Source organism: Scylla paramamosain, chromosome 13 (genome assembly GCF_035594125.1).
Source record: "Scylla paramamosain isolate STU-SP2022 chromosome 13, ASM3559412v1, whole genome shotgun sequence".
NCBI classification, from domain to species: domain Eukaryota; kingdom Metazoa; phylum Arthropoda; class Malacostraca; order Decapoda; family Portunidae; genus Scylla; species Scylla paramamosain.
The window spans coordinates 22,475,711-22,495,114 of record NC_087163.1 but is presented as its reverse complement, the minus strand read 5'-3'; the positions used below and the strand labels follow the sequence as shown (position 1 = coordinate 22,495,114).

The 19,404-nt window shown below is 39.2% G+C and overlaps 1 protein-coding gene across 8 annotated transcripts in view; it reads left to right on the top strand.

Moving 5' to 3' along the window:
- Positions 1-1,509: 1,509 nt before the first annotated feature.
- LOC135106516 (papilin-like) overlaps positions 1,510-19,404 on the top strand; it is a 31,585-nt gene continuing 13,690 nt past the window's right edge. For 4 of the 8 annotated variants that reach the window (XM_064015628.1, XM_064015625.1, XM_064015627.1 and 1 more), the window contains exons 1-29: positions 1,510-1,592; positions 2,321-2,372; positions 2,751-2,833; positions 3,507-3,569; positions 4,771-4,921; positions 5,131-5,335; positions 5,690-5,871; positions 6,297-6,429; positions 6,890-7,016; positions 7,241-7,457; positions 7,768-7,947; positions 8,267-8,446; positions 8,768-8,950; positions 9,544-9,682; positions 10,421-10,497; positions 10,712-10,834; positions 11,042-11,152; positions 12,760-12,934; positions 13,161-13,286; positions 13,472-13,685; positions 13,969-14,171; positions 14,346-14,555; positions 14,843-15,067; positions 15,299-15,481; positions 16,251-16,427; positions 16,596-16,772; positions 17,599-17,775; positions 18,399-18,572; positions 19,079-19,291. In XM_064015628.1, the coding sequence (XP_063871698.1) occupies positions 2,769-2,833; positions 3,507-3,569; positions 4,771-4,921; positions 5,131-5,335; positions 5,690-5,871; positions 6,297-6,429; positions 6,890-7,016; positions 7,241-7,457; positions 7,768-7,947; positions 8,267-8,446; positions 8,768-8,950; positions 9,544-9,682; positions 10,421-10,497; positions 10,712-10,834; positions 11,042-11,152; positions 12,760-12,934; positions 13,161-13,286; positions 13,472-13,685; positions 13,969-14,171; positions 14,346-14,555; positions 14,843-15,067; positions 15,299-15,481; positions 16,251-16,427; positions 16,596-16,772; positions 17,599-17,775; positions 18,399-18,572; positions 19,079-19,291 (4,390 nt within the window). In that variant the 5' untranslated portion in view covers positions 1,510-1,592; positions 2,321-2,372; positions 2,751-2,768. The remainder of the gene's footprint in view (positions 1,593-2,320; positions 2,373-2,750; positions 2,834-3,506; positions 3,570-4,770; positions 4,922-5,130; positions 5,336-5,689; positions 5,872-6,296; positions 6,430-6,889; positions 7,017-7,240; positions 7,458-7,767; positions 7,948-8,266; positions 8,447-8,767; positions 8,951-9,543; positions 9,683-10,420; positions 10,498-10,711; positions 10,835-11,041; positions 11,153-12,759; positions 12,935-13,160; positions 13,287-13,471; positions 13,686-13,968; positions 14,172-14,345; positions 14,556-14,842; positions 15,068-15,298; positions 15,482-16,250; positions 16,428-16,595; positions 16,773-17,598; positions 17,776-18,398; positions 18,573-19,078; positions 19,292-19,404) is intronic. The other 4 variants (XM_064015629.1, XM_064015626.1, XM_064015623.1 and 1 more) reach the window with 3 other exon arrangements.

Genomic DNA, 19,404 nt, shown 5'->3' with positions numbered 1-19,404 from the left:
TCTCAACCCACCTGTGAACCTTAATAAGTTGTGAATACTGATATCCACCTTAATCACCAGTTCTTCTGTACCTGTTCTGTACGTATATTAACCTGCAATTAAACTTATCATGCTCAGTCACTTTTTTTTTTTTACCTTTCCTACCTTCCTTTCTTTACCTTACCTTCTTACCTTTAGTTTTCTCACATGTACGTAATTGAACACAACGTGCGTACCTTGTCATCTTTTAAACCTTTACTTTCTCTTCGTTTCTTTCTGTCACACCTTTTCTCACATTCCTGTCTCCCGTACCACCGTGTCTTGTAAGCCTGTCCTTCCTTCTTTTCCTCCTCCTTCCTTTCTTCCTCAGGTGTGCCTCGCGGTGTTAGGTGTGTTGCGCATGTGTCACCGTGCTCATTTCCATACCAGATCACGCTTTCATGTTGTCGGTGGAATGGGAAGAGTAATAAATGAGAGAATCGTGAGTGAGTGAATGAGTGTGTAGGTTGCGAGAGGAAGGGATGGGAAATAAAGAGATGATTTTATGATTGTTGTTGTTGTTGGTGGTAGTGGCCGTGGTGTTGGTGGTAATGTTGTTGTTGTTGTTGTCAGTTCATTATTTTATCTTCTCCCCCCAATCCTCTCATCCACTCCGTTTTCTATCTTCCCATCCCCCATGGCCCATTTCCAGTGACCCCTTTGAATAACATTGCGAAAACACTCATAAATCTACCCTTAAATCTACAACTCCGCCATCTTCCTGAGAGCTACGAGTGAGAGAAGGCTTATGTAGGAGAGATTTTACCTGGGCTGTAACGCAGGGCATAAATTCTTGAAGTTGAATGGAAGATGAATAATCCTTCGTCTCTTCACCGCATCCTTCGCTCCTTTACGTTCCTACTGATTCCCTTTTTACAGGATTGGACCGCTTGTAGGATTTTGTTTATTCATCTAGTATGATTTGGAAACTCTTCAAAAATTATTTTTGAAGATACAATAGCACCGTATAGGAGAGTCTACTGTATTTGTCTGAGTGAAACTACGTAATATAGCTGTGTTTTTCAAAGAGTGAGGCGTGAGGCTTCGCTGGTTCACGAGGTATTGAATTCGGGGGGAGAGAGAGAGAGAGAGAGAGAGAGAGAGAGGTGCCTTTGCCAACTACTAATAATACGAAAAAAAAAAAGCTGCTCTTTCTGCATATAACCTCACTGAATCTGAATAACGTTTAGGACGAGATTAAACAGACATATCCCCTTCTACTCTGAACCCGCAAGGAAGCACCATTAACAATGTAAGTGAGTACCCACTGAGAATTTCCCCAATCAACAGGTGGAAGTGTGTGCAGCAGCGACTGAGACAACGCGTTTCCGCCGCCAACACCCCCGTCATCATCGCCAGCACCGCCACCGCCACCACCACCAGCGCAAGATCCCCATCAGCAGTAATGAGCTAGAGGCCGAGATCTTCTGGGGGGACTCGCTGACGCGGAACAGGAGGCAGTTCGGGGAAGAGTGGGAGAGCGGGCCGTGGGGAGAGTGGTCGGTGCCCTCTCCTTGTTCCAGGTCGTGTGGTGGCGGCGTGAACTTCAGGACCAGAGTGTGCGAGGGGCCAAGGTAAGGTGGCGGTGATGCTGTCTATTTTTACTATATATCTGTGATGCCAATGGGTGTTATTTTTCTTGGTTCGAATAATATTGAAATAACATTATTGTTTATCCGAATGGTAGGGTAGTGTTTATCCGAATGGGGTATGGTAGGTTTAGGTTTGGTTTGGTCAAGATAAGGACAGAGCATTCGAGCGGCCGAAGTAAAGTGCTGGTGTCTGTATTTCTATATACCTGTGATACTAATTAGTGTTATTTTACCTGCCTTGGATAATATTGAAATAACTGTTATCTGAATGCTAGGTTGGGTTGGGTTTGGTTTAGATTTATTCAGTTCACTAATTTCACTGTTGATTCCTTTATTTAGTAGATCACGATTTGAAAACATTTTGGCCCAGAAATTAAGTGACTGTCTAGAAATTGGGCAAGGGCCATTTCTACAAAACCCTTTATTATACTTGATTTCTTGCCCTCATTGCTCTAGTTCGTTATGATTCATCTGCAAATTTGGCGTGATTTTCTTGTGTTGTATTTGTTGCGGACGGTAAAGTATCTGTATCTGCCTCTCTGTCTGTCTATGTGTCTGTCTATTCATAAGTACAGGTTAAAGTATATTAGATTGTTTTATTGACCACAGCAACATACATTCAAATAAAGTAAGGCAATGGTAGTCCCAGATTACCCGATTACCAGTATTGCCTTTACCACAAGGTCATGTATTTCCATTCATGTTTTCAGTGATGCCCATTGCACGGGTAAAAGCAAGAAATATGAGTCCTGCAACGTTGAGGTGAGATCCATCAAAGGTTGTATTATTGTTGAGCATGTTTTAAAATAGACAAAGTTGAGTATTGAATATCTCCCTGTCGTAAATGCTATTGCAACAAGTTAGGGGTATATTGAAATAATATTAGTGTTTCCATCCAAGGAGTAGGTTAGGTTATGTTAGGTCAGGTTTGGATTCATTCAGTTCATTAATTTAATTGCTGATCCCTTCACTGTCTAGATCTTGATTAAAAAAAAAAAAATTAAATTTTTTGCCCAGAAGTAAATAGTTACTGTCTCAAAATTAGTAGGTTAGGGTTATATACATAAAACCCTTAAGGAACAAATAGATGCTGAGATACCTGGTGACATCAAGAGCATCAACTTGTATTCCCTTTGGCAGGCGTGTCCTGAGGGGTCCATGGACTTCCGCACAGAGCAGTGTCAGCGCTACAACACTGTTCCCTTTGAGGGCAAATACTACAGGTATGTTACTCTAATGGGAAGTATGTGGCATTGAGGCCCCAAACTGAACAATGACCTGTATTAGTGAAGCACACAACTCTTGGAACATAATTGTGATTGACAGTCGTAATATTCATTGTATTACATTACAGTAGTACAGATTCATTTTGTTCTCGTTTACCTTCTTTCAAATACCATCTTTCATCAGTGGGTATTGCATTTATTATCTCTAAATTTGCATCATTAGTAGTACATGCAGGTTGGAGTGTCTGTCTGGTGTCCCAGTGCCATCCTGGTGCTCCTGTGTCCCAAGAGTGCTGGTCTAATCCTTCATGTGTAGATATTCATAAGGGACAAGTCATGAGAAACTCATTGTGAATTTTTCAAAGAACATTTATCTGAAGCCAAACATTTTAGCATCTTCATGTGCATCTATTGTAAATATTTTTCATTGTTGCCTTTATCTTTGTAGGGAATTAGGATATTCCATGATCCTTCATCTTCCTGATGAATTGTTTCTCATGTCACGAAAAGAAAACCATGACAGTGAAAGGACAACATCAAGTGGACATCACAGGTTTTGGAGCTGATGATGACTTCCTTAACACATTTTCCACACCTCTTTTCTAATTGTAAAAGATATAGTAATGAATGTATAGAAGAGTGGAATAACATTTCATTTGGGGCATTGCAGTTGGGTCTCATACCTGGGTGATCCCGATAAGTGTGCACTCCACTGCCAGCCGAAACAATCCAGGTATTGGTTTAGTTTACACAACCTTTCCCCCGATGAGCCTGGCTGACGAGGCAGTAATGGCATGACCTGTGCTTGGTGGGGCAGTGTGGCATGGGTCTTGCAGGGGCACCTTCAGGAGACAGTGAGCAGTGCCTCTGTAACACACACACACAAACAGGGAGGCAGCAGTACCTGTCTCTTGTCCTCCCTCCCTTGTCAGGACTAAGGTGCATGCTGTGTGGAGAAATCACTATGCACCTCCAACAAGAAGCATTCAAAATATATATAAAGATGTAGTGTTTTCAAGTGATAGCTCAGCTTTTATTATAAATTGCATTGTATTTTAAGATTTGGGACACTTCTTTTTTGTAAGTCAGGATTACCCTTACATTTATTTTGTCAGAACAACTAAAGGTGTTTCAGAGTGTCTCAGCACACAGTGTTACAAAAGTCCCAGAATGTAAGAATTATTACAACTTTAATTATAGATAAACTCAGTGATTTATATCAATGCTTGTTTAAAATACAAAAAATCTAAACTGTTATTGTCATTGATGTGGTTTTAATGATAAAATGCTGTCTAAACCTGCAATCTGTTGTACCTTATACTATAACAGATTAAAAGCTTTGAGTCAATACTCTAAAGACTGCATGGTGTGAGTATTTCTTGCATGCCCCTGATGGTATAAACAATAGTTTTTAGCAACAGATAGGTGTTATTATATCTGTTGTTTTATGCCAGAATAAAGCCCTTACATGAAACTGGCTGTATGCCAAATGATTCTATGAAACATGATTACTAAGGAATCCTGACAAACTTTGATAATATTGTACTGTTCCTAGTTTCTTAGTAAGTAAATATTCCCTAAAGCCTCCAGTTATTGAAAGTGATGGGTTTTGTGATATGTATCAGACTGAGGTTTGGTAGTAGAGGGCTCATGAATAACATTCAGCCACAGATTGCCTCAGTTATGATCATGTAGAAATTTATGTGACTGATCAGCTCATACAGCTAACCATTAGCAGATTGTGCTACTTTACTGTTTGATGCATGATATCAGTACATTTAGACAATGGTGTGATCTATGAATATCTTTATTACAGGTTGTGTGCAAATGTAGTAGACAAAGAATGTTCCCCCAAGTATATAACACTTCTTATTGTAGCATAATTTCTACTCCTCCTGTACCAGCATAGTAAAAGAGTTTCTTGGTTTCAACAGCTGGGTGCCTCACATGAAGGCTCCCAAGAAATGTGAACTGAACTGTCAGCCAGAAGGTGAGAGGTTTTACTTCCGCCATGCCCTCAAGGTCGCAGATGGGACTCCCTGTGACAGTGAGGGCTTTGACGTGTGTGTGGATGGCCAGTGCATGGTGAGTTGTAGGTGATGGAAGTGATGAGATCTGGTGTGCCTTTATTCACTACACTATATTTCAATTATTATTCTGTACAGTATTGCCAATTTGGCCTTCATTTTTAAATTTCTTTCTCTGAGAAGGGGCATGAATTTTTGAGGTGCTTTAAGGGAAATATATTAAGAGAATACACTAAAGGTATTGTCTTGAATCTTCTTCCCTGCCAGCCTGTTGGGTGTGACCGCATCTTGGGCTCGTCAGCCAAGGAGGACAAGTGCCGGGTGTGTGGCGGCGATGGCAGCACCTGCAACACAGTCAAGGGGGATTTCATGCAGAAGACCCTCACTGTTGGCTATAATGACATCGTGCTCATACCTGCTGGTGCCACAAATATTTATGTGGAGGAGCTTGCAGCCACCAACAATTATTTAGGTAATTGAGAAGTGTATTGATATCTGTTGTTCTCCTGTGACTTGCATTCTTTGTTTCACTAGATCATAGTAAAAAAAAAAAAGAGATAGTGATGATGCTGATAATGTAGATCATCATATCCATTGCACAATATGCTTCTGTAGTGCATCAACAAAAGTCATCATATATTAAGCAATGAAACAAATTATGCACTTTAAATGTCAATAATTTTCAGGATAGATTTTCTTCCACATAATTGAAAGTATAGAGGTAAAAAAGAAAAAAAAATATTTGCTGGCTGAAGTGAGCCTAAGGAGTTACCAGCATCTCATTGCGTTTCATAAAAGTTGGATCAACAGCTGTATTTCTTTCCAGCTGTTAGAAACACAACTGGCTTCTTCTACCTTAATGGCAACTGGAGAATTGACTTCCCACGAGCAAGAGAGTTTGCTGGCACCACCTTCCACTACGAGAGGAAGGTTAATGGTGGCGTTGGAATTTTTGCCCCCGAAGTGATCCGTGCTCTTGGACCCACCACGGAACCTCTCTTCATTGTGGTGTGTAGTGCTAACTCCTATCCTTAATTAGTTCTCATATAGTTACTGGTTCATACTAATATGCAAGATGTCATGTTCTGTCTGGTACACATTTTTTTAAGGGTTGATCACAACCAGGAATATAGATAGATCAATAGATGATGGTAAGTATATACAAAGTTACTTGTGTATACATTGGTTCATGGATCTTAGTTTCATAAAGTAAGGGTATATGTAAAACTTGCGAAAATTAATGTTGGGAACTTGCAAGAGCTGCTTCAGTTAAATATTACCAAAAAGAAAGAAAACCATGAAGGATGTTGAATCAGATAAAAGAAAAAAGTAGGTATATAATGTGAGTGGCATACATGGAATAACAAGGAAGTAAGTCTGGGTATTCTTTATTGAACATCCATTGCTTTGCTCAGCCTTGGTTTGCCTTGCAGCTGTTGTACCAAGAGAAGAATGAGGGTGTGGCTTATGAGTACAGTGTGCCAAAGGGTGTGACGCAGGCCAAGGCAGAGACTTATGGCTGGATCTATGGGACATATGGGGAATGTTCAGAGGAGTGCGGTGGTGGTGAGTTGCTTATTATTTTGCTTTCAATATGTCTTTATACCGGGCTAGCAGTTCCACTCAGGGTGGCTCACACACTCACACACACATCATTCACAATCTTAGCTCTGTCAATACCTTGTGGAAAGGAACAGCTTTGTGGACCTATGTACTACACACCACTTGCTTTTTATAGAATCACAAAATCCATAACAATCTGTTCATTCATTGTTGCTAGAGTTGTGGTGAGGAGTTATGTGTTTGGTTGAAATTGTCTTTTATTTCAATGTTGTGTTATTTTGTTCAGATGAAATATACTCACTCCTGATTGTTTGTAATAAAAAAAGTTAATGAATTTAAAATTGGAATTTTGTTGCTATGATTCATAACTTATTGCTGTACTGCTGAATGATAAAATGTTTTGATCTCTATTCATAATCTTACAGAATCCACAGTATTCATAGTTGTGCTTAAAATTTTCCAGGTGTCCAGGTTCGAAATGTGACATGTGCTCATATCAGTAACTTGGAACCTGCATCAGAATACCTGTGTGATCCTCGTCTCCAACCTGAAACTGAGAGGATTTGCAATGAGCAGCCCTGCCAAGCTGAGTGAGTAAATGTGTAGTTTTCTTGCATAAGATGGAAGTCCAGTCTGAATGGCCTTCTATATTTGTATTTCTCATAGCTTCATTTTGTTTTGTGTAAATGTGTTAAAAGCTCGGACCCATTTAGTTTTGTAATGAGCATGCTATTCAAGTGTAAAGTTTCCTTAAAAAAAGTTATCCATCCTGATCCTTGTGTTATAATTGTCTTCCTACCACTTGTGTTCACAGGTGGCAGGTGGGAAACTGGACACCCTGCACCAGCTCCTGTGGCACTCAAGGCTGGCAGTTCCGTCATGTGTTCTGTGGCCAGAAATTCACAGAAGGCCGGCTATCAGTGGTGAATGACTCACAGTGCACTGATGTGGTTGGGCCACCTCCTGACAGTGTAAGGGAGTGCAACCAGGAGGCGGTGTGTGCCTCATGGCATGTGGAAGAGTGGACCCCTGTGAGTGCAATTTTTTTGTTTTATCTCTCTCACTTTACCTATCTTGCTCATGCATCCTGTAATATGGTGTGTACTCCATAAAACTTTTCTCTCCTAGTGCAACAGGCAGAAAAACTCAAGTTATTCTGCTTCATTTTGCCCTTCTCTGTACTGTCTATGTGACCATTTCATCTTAGCCCATTCTCATCTTTTTACATTATATATGAAGAACTTTTGTCACCAAGTTTAACCTTGTAACATAACCTTGAATTTCAGGATTGCCATGCTCTGTCATACGTGGGTGTTGAAGGTATTTGTTTCTCCTCCCTAGTGCAGCAAACTGTGTGGGGTTGGTCATCAGTACCGCAAGGTGAGGTGCCACCTGATGAAAGATGGCGAGATTGAGGTTCTTGATGACAGTGCCTGTAGTGAGGAGAAGCCAGACACTGAGAAGCCATGTGAACAGATCCCCTGCAGTGGTGTGGACTGGGTTACATCGGACTGGAGTGGAGTAAGCTATATATTTCTTCTTTGTCTTTCTCCATCCTTTTCCTTCCCCTCATTCTTCTTACTCCTTCCCCTGTATCTTGCTTTCTTTTCCTTGCTCACTGTGTACATGTCAGGAAAAAGTGTCTACATATTTAGGATTAAATTAATTAAGTGATTATTTATATCTCACCCCACATGCATGAAAGGATTAACTGTACTGAAGATCCTTGTCAAGCTATATTTTCCAGTGAGGACTTCATTGGAGACAAAATTTCAAGGTAAGAATAGTCAAGAGGCCTAAAGTTTTCAGTGTATTAACATAGAAGTATCAATTTTCATAGTGTGGCATCACTTGCGACCAAACTAAGGAGTCCCGATCAGTCCTGTGTGCGAGCAAGAAGGGGGTGGTGGTCAATGAGGAATACTGCTCGCCTGCACGCAAGCCAGAAGCCATTCGCACTTGCCCTAAAGCTGAAATTGTGCCCTGTGAATACAAGTGGTATGCCTCAGAATGGGGTGAGGTGTGTAGTCAATATTTGTGCTGTTTCTATGCTTTAACTTAACTGAATACAAAAGTTGTTTGATATTCTTTTGGTATGGTAATGTTCTGTATAATCACAATTTTGCTTTGCTGAAAATGTTGTTACAAAAGTGATCATGGTATATTGGATAATTTCTTAAAGGACTCGCAATCCAAAATATAAATCACATTAGTCTTGAAGGGTTGTACAGAAATCAACTTTCTTCATTATGGTTGTGCACTGAAAGACTAGAATATGTGCTTGTTCCTTTTTACTATAGAAAATAACATGCACTGCCTCTTTTCAATGGCCAACCCCCAGTGCTCTTCTGAGTGTGGGGTGGGTGTAATGTTGCGGGAAGTCTTCTGTGGCTCCTGGAATGATGGGTCACTCCACGTAGTTAATGAGACCAACTGTAATGCTGAGACTCGCTTTGATGACACCAAGCCTTGCAACTCATCTGATGCCTGCAAAGCCAAGTGGTTTGTAGGACCATGGACAAGGGTGAGTGCTGTTACTCTCATGTTGCTCTTTCATTGGCTAAGTGTAAATGCTGCACCAGATTTGTTTTATGTAAGAGCAGATTTCTTTTATAATGTTTCACTTTTTACTGTAATACTTGATGCCTTGTTTACCGTAAACGTGTATTTCTTTTATTGCCTTTGCAGCAAATCTTTACTAAACTTTTATGACTTGCTAGATTTTATTTTCATAGCCATTTGTTTTGAATTGTAACTGCTTAAGTCTAGTAATATGGTGATTATCTTTTTAATCTCAACCGTGGAAGTGAAAGTAATTTCTGTCTGATGAGTTTGAATCTTTGTCACATATATGTGAATATGACATTAGAACCTCTTTGTAGGAAGTCATATATTTTCATTGTTTATTACTTTTAAACTTCTAAATTTTTCATGCTACTAGGAATTATGGTAAGCTTGACCACAGTTTTAAATATGTACCTTAAGTTATTAAAATGAATATTCTTATAGTATCTAAAATGTTCAGGATTCACCTTCCTACTCTATAAGCATCAATATTATGAAGATGCATCCACATCCTACAATATGATGTGTACTCAGTAAGCTTTTCTCCTTCAGTGCAACAAAGAATGTGGAGGTGGCAGTAAGTCCCGCAAGTTATTCTGCTTCTTTGGGAATAAATTAGGAAAACTGCAGTGTGATGTGAACACCATACTGCATTCCCTGGACACATGCAACAATCACCCATGTGGAGATGGTATGCAGAAAATATCATCATCTCCATTGTCATAATTTTGCTCATCATTCTTATTTTTCTTTAAGGGTTTGGCCAGCATCCAAATCTGTCACTTTTCATGGTTGTAGATGGTTTCTTTCCTTATGTTCATTTACTCCATCTCCAGGCCTTCTTCCAGCTGCCTCCAACTCTTTTGCTTTTTTGATTATATGTCCTTTTCTCCTCTTTGATTATGTGAAGAAAATCAGTTTGTGTTGCTTCCCTTTGTCTGTTATTTCTACTTTACAAGTCTTGCTCTTTTCCTCCACATCTTTAATATGACAGTGGTGTTGAGATGGCACTGCATTTTTAGAGGATTCTCTCTCTCTCTCTCTCTCTCTCTCTCTCTCTCTCTCTCTCTCTCTCTCTCTCTCTCTCTCTCTCTCTCTCTCTCTCTCTCTCTCTCTCTCTCTCTCTCTCTCTCTCTCTCTCTCTCTCTCTCTCTCTCTCTCTCTCTCTCTCTCTCTCTCTCTCTCTCTCTCTCTCTCTCTCATGCCAGTCTCATTTAATAATAGTTAGGGCCTTGTTGCATCATTTGAGGCATTATGTCTGGGTTCATGTGTTTAATCAAATATCTTACATAGTTTTTAAGTTGGAATACCTTAATGTGAATTGTGCTTATATTGAATATTATAAGATGAAGGATACTACATTAATTATTTACTGAGGCATATTTGTTTTTTGTTATTTACATTATTGAGGCAACTTTGTGGTTTATAGATGAAGTGCTTGATTATGGCAACCAGGTGGACCTAGAGAGTGAGGATGAAATCTGTGAAGAAGAGGAGGAAGAAAAGGTATTGTTGACATTCACTTAATTCTTCACTTTGACTTGTGATAAATGTATCTCAAATGGTAATGTATAATTTAATTAGGTGTATGTATATCTTTCTTAGTGACCAATATTGAGGTTGGTGTTTTGAGTAGGTGTTCAGTAGTGGTCATCTTTACGTAGGAAGGAGATGAATTGTAGTTGATGAAAATAATGAAGATATTGTCCTTGCTCTTCAGGAAAGTTCTGGAGATAAAGGTACTGATCCAAATGAGACTGTAGCTGAGGATGGAGAGGATGAGGATAAGGAAGAGGAAGAGGAGCATGATGAAGGGGAGAGTGAGAGTTCCAGTTCATCCTCAGTAAGTACTGACTGTTAAGTATCAAGACTTGCTTTGAGATATTATATGGTTCAGATCATATTTCATTAATTTTCTTAGACATTACATTTTAAAGTGTTTTCTTTAAAACTTCAATTGATTTATCTGTCAATAATTTCTTGTTATGACGGTTAATGTTCATAATAAGTTATAGGATGATGTGATTTGCATCAAACTCACATTTTATAGGAAGAATCCAGTGAAGAAATTTCATCAGAGAAGGAGCAAGACCAAGATCTAGAGGTTATTTCTAGTGAAATGACTGAGTTAGAGTTTCGAAAAAAGCGATCACACAAAGAGGTAAACCGTTTTGTTGGTGGCATAAGAAAGGCTTCCTGTTTGGTATGTCAGTACTAGAGAAGCCAAGGGGGCAATGCTTCACACAGACTGACATTGTGCCTCCACAAGTAAACAGATGCTGCTGATTGCTTAAAGAACTCAAGCTTGACACCACAACTTGCACAGACCGGCTGGCATGTTGTGGGGCAGTGATGGAAAGGAAAATCAGTGAATATTCTTCCATGGAGACATACATTTTGGGAACTATTTCCGCTAGTGCTACATAATGAGGGACTAAATAAAATTTTTCTTTGCATATCTGATGACTGAGGGCATTGCTTTAAGATCTGTGGAGCATGTTCCATAAAGCTTGAGGACATCAAATGAAATAAGCCATCCATAAGCAGAACTTTGCTTCAGCTTTTGGCTGTTTTTTGACATTTCATGACTCTTGTAATCATATATTTACACTTTAAATTGCTTAAATTACCTACAATTCAGTGAAAAAAGAGTTTTCCTTAATCAGTAATCAATTTGGGCTTATGCTGTTAGGCCTTGCTGTGGAAGTGTGTGACCAGCTGTGTTATGCCTAAGCTCCTGGGGTATAGTAGGGTGGTTCACAAGACCATCCCTTTCCACTGGGGGCTGACAGAGTTAAGAATGTGAATGATGTGTGCGTGAGTGTGTGGTGCTTTGTCTTGGTCACTCTAAATGGGATTGCCAGCTTGGCATACAAATGGAGATAGACAGTTGGATTTTGAATTATAGTGTAGTGGAGACCCTTAGCCTGAAGTTCATAATAAGGATATTTTCAAAAAGGAAAAAAAAAAATGAGTGAACAAGGTAGGCTAGTAAATAGATTTCCCTTTTCACTAGGTGCTAATATAGATCTAAAAAACTAAAAAGCTAACATTTGCTGTACAAGCTTGATAAAATTTAGTATATTAATGCACTAATGTACTTTACTGTAGTCTGTAGCTATTGACACAAATCTGGTCAAGTGACATCCAGGCATTATTGCAACTTGAAATGACGTAGTTAATTTACAATTCACTATTCTTGAGGACAGAATTTTTCCTAATTAGCAAGTAATTGGTAACACTTCTTAATTAATGAATAAGTGTTTAGTCTTAAAGTTTGAACCACATGCTCACTCCATGGTAATATGGTGCAGTGGTCACCACACATGCTACATCTCAACTCCTGTCTGTTCCTTCAGTCATCACATGTCAACCACACTTTCTTTCAAGGCTCATCATTGAATACATTAGACTCATAAGTAGTAGTATTTTATCATTTATGTGACTGAGGTTACTGACAGTACAAATTTTGACATGACCAAATCACAAAAAAAGGAAAACAATAAATCCTAGTAAGAGAATATATTGATTTTTGGTTATTTTGAATGTGAACCTAACTGTATGGTCTGTTTTCTATTACATATCCAAACTGAGACATAAACCTTTGGCTGTTTGAGATGAAAACTGAATTTGCTACTAGCTAGACTGACCACATAATGCTGTTTCTGATGAATATGGAAGGGCAACACTGATAACAAAAGTTATCAGTGCCAGTATCAAGGAGAACTGTATCTTGCTGCTGTTTTTATCACTACATTCCTTTGCCAGGTAACTCTTAGTGATGAAGCTGAGGAAGGCTCTGGCTTTGGGGAGTCTGGGTATGGCTTGGGATCTGGACTGTCTGGCTGGTTCAGCTCTGGTTTGGGCTCTGGCTTTGGCTTTGGTTCTGGTGAGGTGACGGTTACTGAGGTGACCGAGACTTCAACTGTACCCTCTAAGAAAGGTGATTTTAGTTTTAAATCAGTTTTAGTAAATGATCTGTAAATAGAAATAATGATTTTGATAGCATATAATTTCAGAAGTATTATTTAATTGTGTGACTTGTGTTGCTGTTGTGATGAGCACCTCAGCATCCTACTATGCTATCATATGTTATCTTGAAGAGCATGAAATGTATGAAATTATGAATTTTTATAGTAACCGGTGATTCGCTTATTATTTTCATTAAGATTCTAAGAAGTCAAAGAAGAAGAAGAAGTGCAAGGCAAAACCAAAAGAACCAAAAGACTGCGAGGAGACTGAGTTTGGATGTTGTCGAGACAAGGTGACCCCAGCAGAAGGACCCTTCCAGAGAGGTACTTGCATGATCACAGGCAGGGAGGGTCTAGTTCCAAGGTCATAAGTAAATTGATATTTTAGGGTTTCATAATGCTAATATGTGGTTTTAAATATGTAATTGTTAATGTTTTTTTTTAATTGTCCGAAAAGCAAGGTGATCATTAGATGGAGAATCACATTAAGTAGTTACCTCATCTCTCAGGTTGTCCTCACATTGAAACTTGCAAGGACACACAGTATGGCTGCTGTCCTGATGACGTAACACCTGCTGAGGGGCCAAAGAATAAGGGTTGTGCCAGGGTGTCATTGTGTGACAACTCCCTGTATGGCTGCTGCAAGGATGGTATCACAGAAGCAAATGGACCAAATGAGGAGGGCTGTGAGGACCTGATTGCTTATGACTGTGAAAATACTGAGTGAGTTTGGATGAAAAAATTTACAGTGTGATAGGATTGTGATATTATTGTAGTAATAATGTATTGGGAATATGTTATTCATGTTCTCTGCACAGGTTTTATGAGAGGGGATTTTATCTGTACATCAATAGAATCCCTAATTTTAAGCATGTTTTGCAAGTTAGCATCAGCATTCTTAAAGGCTCATTTCTTACACCTAACCCTCACATCTCTTGAAGATGTTTCTGTTGCATCTCAGAGTATAGTTTTCATTCTTTTAACAGTAACTTACTCCATTACTCAGGTTTGGCTGTTGCCCTGATGGGGTGTCTCCTGCTTCTGGGAAGAACTTTGTGGGTTGCATGGAGTTTGAGTGTGAGGGATCAGGTCCATGTGATTCCTGCAATGACACCGTGTATGGCTGCTGTCCTGATGGTGTCTCACCAGCTCAAGGGAAGGACTTCGAGGGCTGTCCAGACCCTGATGCAACAACAGAAGCACCTATTGGTGGGCACCTGTTTTTATGTTGATAATTAAAAAAAAACAGGTTGATTTTGCATTTGTGAACTATATAAAGTAGAAACTGCATTACATATTTTAATTTTAAGGAAGATTTTTGAAAATATAATTTAATTGGTTTAACTAAATCTATTCTTTCCATTTTTCTTTCATGTACAATAGAAACAACCACTATGTCAGTCTTGACCACCTCTATCTCCACCACCACCACCACCACTGAGCTTCCTCCAGAGTGCCTCAACTCCTCCTATGGCTGCTGCCCCGACAACTACACAGCTGCTCATGGCCCCAATATGGAAGGATGCTGCCTGTCCTCACCATTTGGCTGCTGCCCTGACCACATCACCGAGGCATATGGACCCAACTTACAGGGTATTTGTTCTAACTGCTTAAAGAGTTTGATGTTCCTTATGCTTTTGTAGTGATAGGACAGGCAAAGCAGACCAAAATCCACAGTGGCCTTGGTGATCTTAACTTAATTCCTGACCACCATTAATGTTTTCATTATTCCCACCATCCTTCATACAGGCACCTCAAACATAAACTCCTGCCTCTTTGATCATAAACTCTTCTCATTGAAAATCAATAACCAAGATGATGTTGCATATTTTAGTTTATCTGTTTTCTTGGCTACCTTCATCCTCTCCTATGCTTCACAGGCTGTGGTTGTCAATACAGTGCATTTGGCTGCTGTCCTGATGAGGTAACAGTGGCACGGGGCCCCAACAATGCTGGATGTGGTTGTCAGTACACACAGTTTGGCTGCTGCCCAGACAACTACACACCAGCAGCTGGGGAGGAATACAGTGGTTGTGCCTGCAATACTTACCCCCATGGCTGCTGCCCAGATGGCATCAGTATTGCCAAGGGTCCAGGCACACAGGGTAAGTTGCTCTTTTATGCCTTGGATTGCACAAAACCTGTGTTTAATCAATGTATTAAAGTTATAACATGTATAGGTTGTAATAGATCTTTTATCAGAGTTAAGCTTATTGAAGCAATCATAGTGTTAGAAGTATAGTTAAGAAGACAGGAGATGTAATTGGAGCCAATTTCAAAATAAAGAAAAAATAGTGAAGGATATTATACTGATAATTTCCTTCTTGTTGAGACAGGATGTGGATGTGAGTATGAAACATATGGGTGCTGCAAGGATGGCCGCACGCCTGCCAGTGGGCCAGAGCAGGAGGGGTGTGGGTGTGAGGCATCAGAGTTTGGCTGCTGTCCAGATGGTATCACTCCTGCCACTGGGAAGTTCTTTGATGGATGCAAGGAGGAGGCCCCCATCATCCCTGGAGGTGAGGCTTGGTTCAGGTTTATCTTGATGCCATGGGAGGACATGATATTATTTTGTTATTACTTGTAATAATATATGATTTTGGTTCACTTCTGATATTGCTCCTTTTGTTTACTTCATTTAATTATTTTTAATGTGTATTTCTGTGTTTTTGTAAGGAATTTTCTTATGAATAAGCTTGTTTATTTATGAGATTTACAGTCGGTAACAAACAAAATTGGAAATGTACGTAAACACTGGATGTGGCTTTGCACGTATCCTGAATAGAAAGAGACAAAAATAAAAATCAGTACTCACCATGGACTTGTTTATTTGTTAATAGGAAATCGGTAATATCTGAGGTGTGGCTAAGTTGCCATGTATTCATTTTCTTCAAGCACATTTTTCAGACACAGTTGTATTGCAGTTCATTGCAAAGTGATGCTTGAACTGCTCTGGTTTCACATGTAATTTGCTGCTGACTGTATGTCAACAGTCCACAGATTTGGCTTGCATCTGAAACATAAATTGTCTCACATATTTCATTTTTTCATGTTTAAGCAGTAAGATAGTAATACATTAGTTCAGTTGTTTTATTCTATATGTTAACTATTTCTGATTCCAGACAAGTTTTGAAACTTTGTAATGCTGTTTAAAAGATGCATTCTCAAGTACATTAACATATCATCCAATGAAAGAGTTTGTCATTATGTATTATAATGAATAGATGGTTTGGTGAACAGTGAGTTTTGTGTGGGGACTTGACTGACACAGATCTACCTCATGAGCAGAAGTTTGTGGCCACAAGAAGGATCGAGGCTCATGCACCAACTTCACAGTCAAGTGGTTCTTTGACATGGAGTATGGTGGCTGTACACGCTTCTGGTATGGTGGCTGTGAAGGCAACCTCAACAAGTTTGACACACAAGAAGAGTGTAAAGCTGCTTGTGTTGAGCCTGAAGGAATGGGTAAGACTAAACAATCCCAAATCATGACATGTATTCATTATCAGAGCTTGATATTTTTGCTTTATTCCAGCTTTCCTCTGAATCTTTGACATGTATTTATCTTGATTTCCAAGCATGAAATATCTTGCAGAAATGAGAAAATATATTGATGCTTTCTTGTGACCACAGAGTCTTGCTACCTACCGCAAGTTGTGGGTCCGTGCACTGGGTCTGTGCCTTCTTGGTACCATGACACACAGACAGGCACCTGCAAGTCCTTCATCTACGGAGGGTGTCTCGGCAATAACAACCGCTACATCTCAAAGGAGGAGTGTGAAGAGAAGTGTGTTATTCCAGAGAAAACAGGTACACCAGTGTTTATTGTTGTCATGAGAGAGTGCATGTGGTTGTGTTCATTACTGCTGCTACTAATACATGAAAGGTGTGCAGTGTGGTGTGTCCTTAAGATTTTAATAAGGGAAAGGTTACATACTTATTTTTGTTTTTTGGCTTCACTGGTTCAACCAGCTCTTCTTTTATATTTTTTTTTACCATGTTTTAGTATGTTTAATATAAGGGGACATTGGCATTTCAACTATTTAGGTTTTCATGCATAAGTGCTATGAAAACTTATTCTCACTCATTTTGTATATTTTTAATTGGGTATTTCATAAGTAGTACTGGTGAAAGTATACTAACTTTTTTTTATAACAAAGACTCAATTGGTACTCTTCTTTAAAGTGGTGTCTTATGATCTAATTTTCCCTAGATCTGTCACTTTTATATAGAGATTAAGATGTGAGGGATACTTGTCTGGTTTATTGATAGATTGATTATTTATGGTACACAATTATGTGTGGAGCAGATATGATGATTCAATTGATATTCAGCCCCTTCATTATATTCATAGATAAAGAAAAGTTGATTTCATAAGATGCCACTTTTTAACCATGGTTTTAGAGAGTTTACAAAGATGGTCAAAGGTTCTTTAAGAAACTCTGGGATGCTTAATGTAATCTCCCTAATGCCTGTAATACTTGCCTGGTTTTGAATTGGTTTTAGAATAACATCTGCTCATGATGAAATCCATCTAATATGTATAAAGCTGCCTAGTCTTTGGTTGGTGAAAAATAACATTTGCTTTGAGTGGAGTTATATGGCCCCGTCCCACTTTTGGCGTGAGCGACTGCAGATGCTTGCCTGCTGGATGTGATGCCCGGCCCATGTCGAGGGAACTACTCGCGATGGTTCTATGACGAGAATGCGGGGAGCTGCAAACAATTCTCGTATGGTGGTTGCAAGGGAAATGACAACAACTTCCTCTCTGAGAAAGAGTGCATGCAGAGGTGCATCAGAGGCCGGTCTAAAGGTCAGGTTCTGTCTCCTCGATCGTCTTCCTGTGTCAGTTCTAGTGTTGTCATCTTCAGTCATTTGTGTTGATTATTTTACAGGAAGTATTGCCCAGTACTGCATGGGGCATGATACTCGGCCTAATACATATGAGGCCCTTAGTTGAAGAGTAGGCTAAGCAACACAAGTAGAAAATGGTCTTTGATCTTGGGACCTTGTATATGAATTGTAGAGTTGACAAGAAAATGAGTCAGATAATTTCCTTTTGATATTGTTATTCTGTATCAGTACAAATAAGTTATGACCCATGCAGTTGAAGGCAAGATTTGTACTAATATCTACACATGTATTGATGTGTTTGAAAGCTGATGGGTACAAAACATAAACAATGGTCCACTGTTGAATAGAGAGCTTTCAAAATGGATTGCTAGTTAGAATATAATCTGATATAGTGGCAGTTATAGTTTCCATGTCATTACACATGAATTTTGTTACTTTGTTGTTTTCTTTGATAGTGTGATGTATCTTTCTTTTAATATTTTTACATTACTAGTTGACAAATAGTAGTTTATGTGTAATGACGTAACAGTAGGAGTAGAATGCTGGTGCTAACCTTGTTGTGTGCTGGTGTTGGGTTAACAGACCTGTGCACGCTGCCCAAAGCTTCTGGCCTGTGTGATGAGACTCTTCCTCGCTGGTACTATGATTACTCAGAGGCCAGGTGCATGCCCTTCTATTACACAGGTTGTGATGGCAATGCTAACAGGTATATCACAAGGGAAGAGTGTGAGTCAACCTGTCCAGGAGACAAAGCAGGTGAAGTCTGAGCGTCTCGTGTTTTAGATGTTCTGTGGTGTCCTGTGCTTAAAAGTATATATGTGTCATGCAGCGAGCATGTAAACTTTTTGCTTTTATTTGAAATAAAGGTAAGTATATAATTGTAAGTATATGCTTTTATTGTAATGAAGTCATAGGGTTTCTTATTCTTCTCATCCACTTTGCATGTTTTTGTGTTTGAAAGCCAGTGTGTGTGTGTATGTTTGTTGATTTTTGTACCACAATGTCTGTTTGCTACCTTTGTTGCATGGCCTTGTCCTTGTAGCAAATGTAGTAAATGTCCAGATACAGACAGGCAACACACATGTACAAACACTTACACAGTTAACACACTGATGAAAAGCAATGAACAGTGAAAAAAAAGAAAAAAAAAAAAAAGATAAATATAAAAGCCGTTAATAAATATGAAATCAGTATAATGCATGGTGTCTTATCATTTGATGTCTCCTCCCAGTGTATAATCAGTTTTATTGACTCTTATTTAGACTTCGATGAAGACGTGTGCTACCTGGCCAGCAGCCCCGGTAACTGTGATGAGCATGAGCAGCGGTGGTTCTTTGATGCCGCTGTGGGTCAGTGTAAGTCGTTTGTGTATAGCGGCTGTGGTGGCAACAACAACAACTTTGCTACTTATGAAGACTGTGAGAACTCTTGTGGAAATCAAAGGAAGATCCCTGTGGAAGTTGATTTCAATGCAGGTGAGGCTAAACAGTATCACTGTGTAGTAATTACATTTGCTGTAATAAAATTAATAAGGGTAATTATAAGCTACTTGCATTTTTTACTATTAATTTATCTTTTACCATTTATT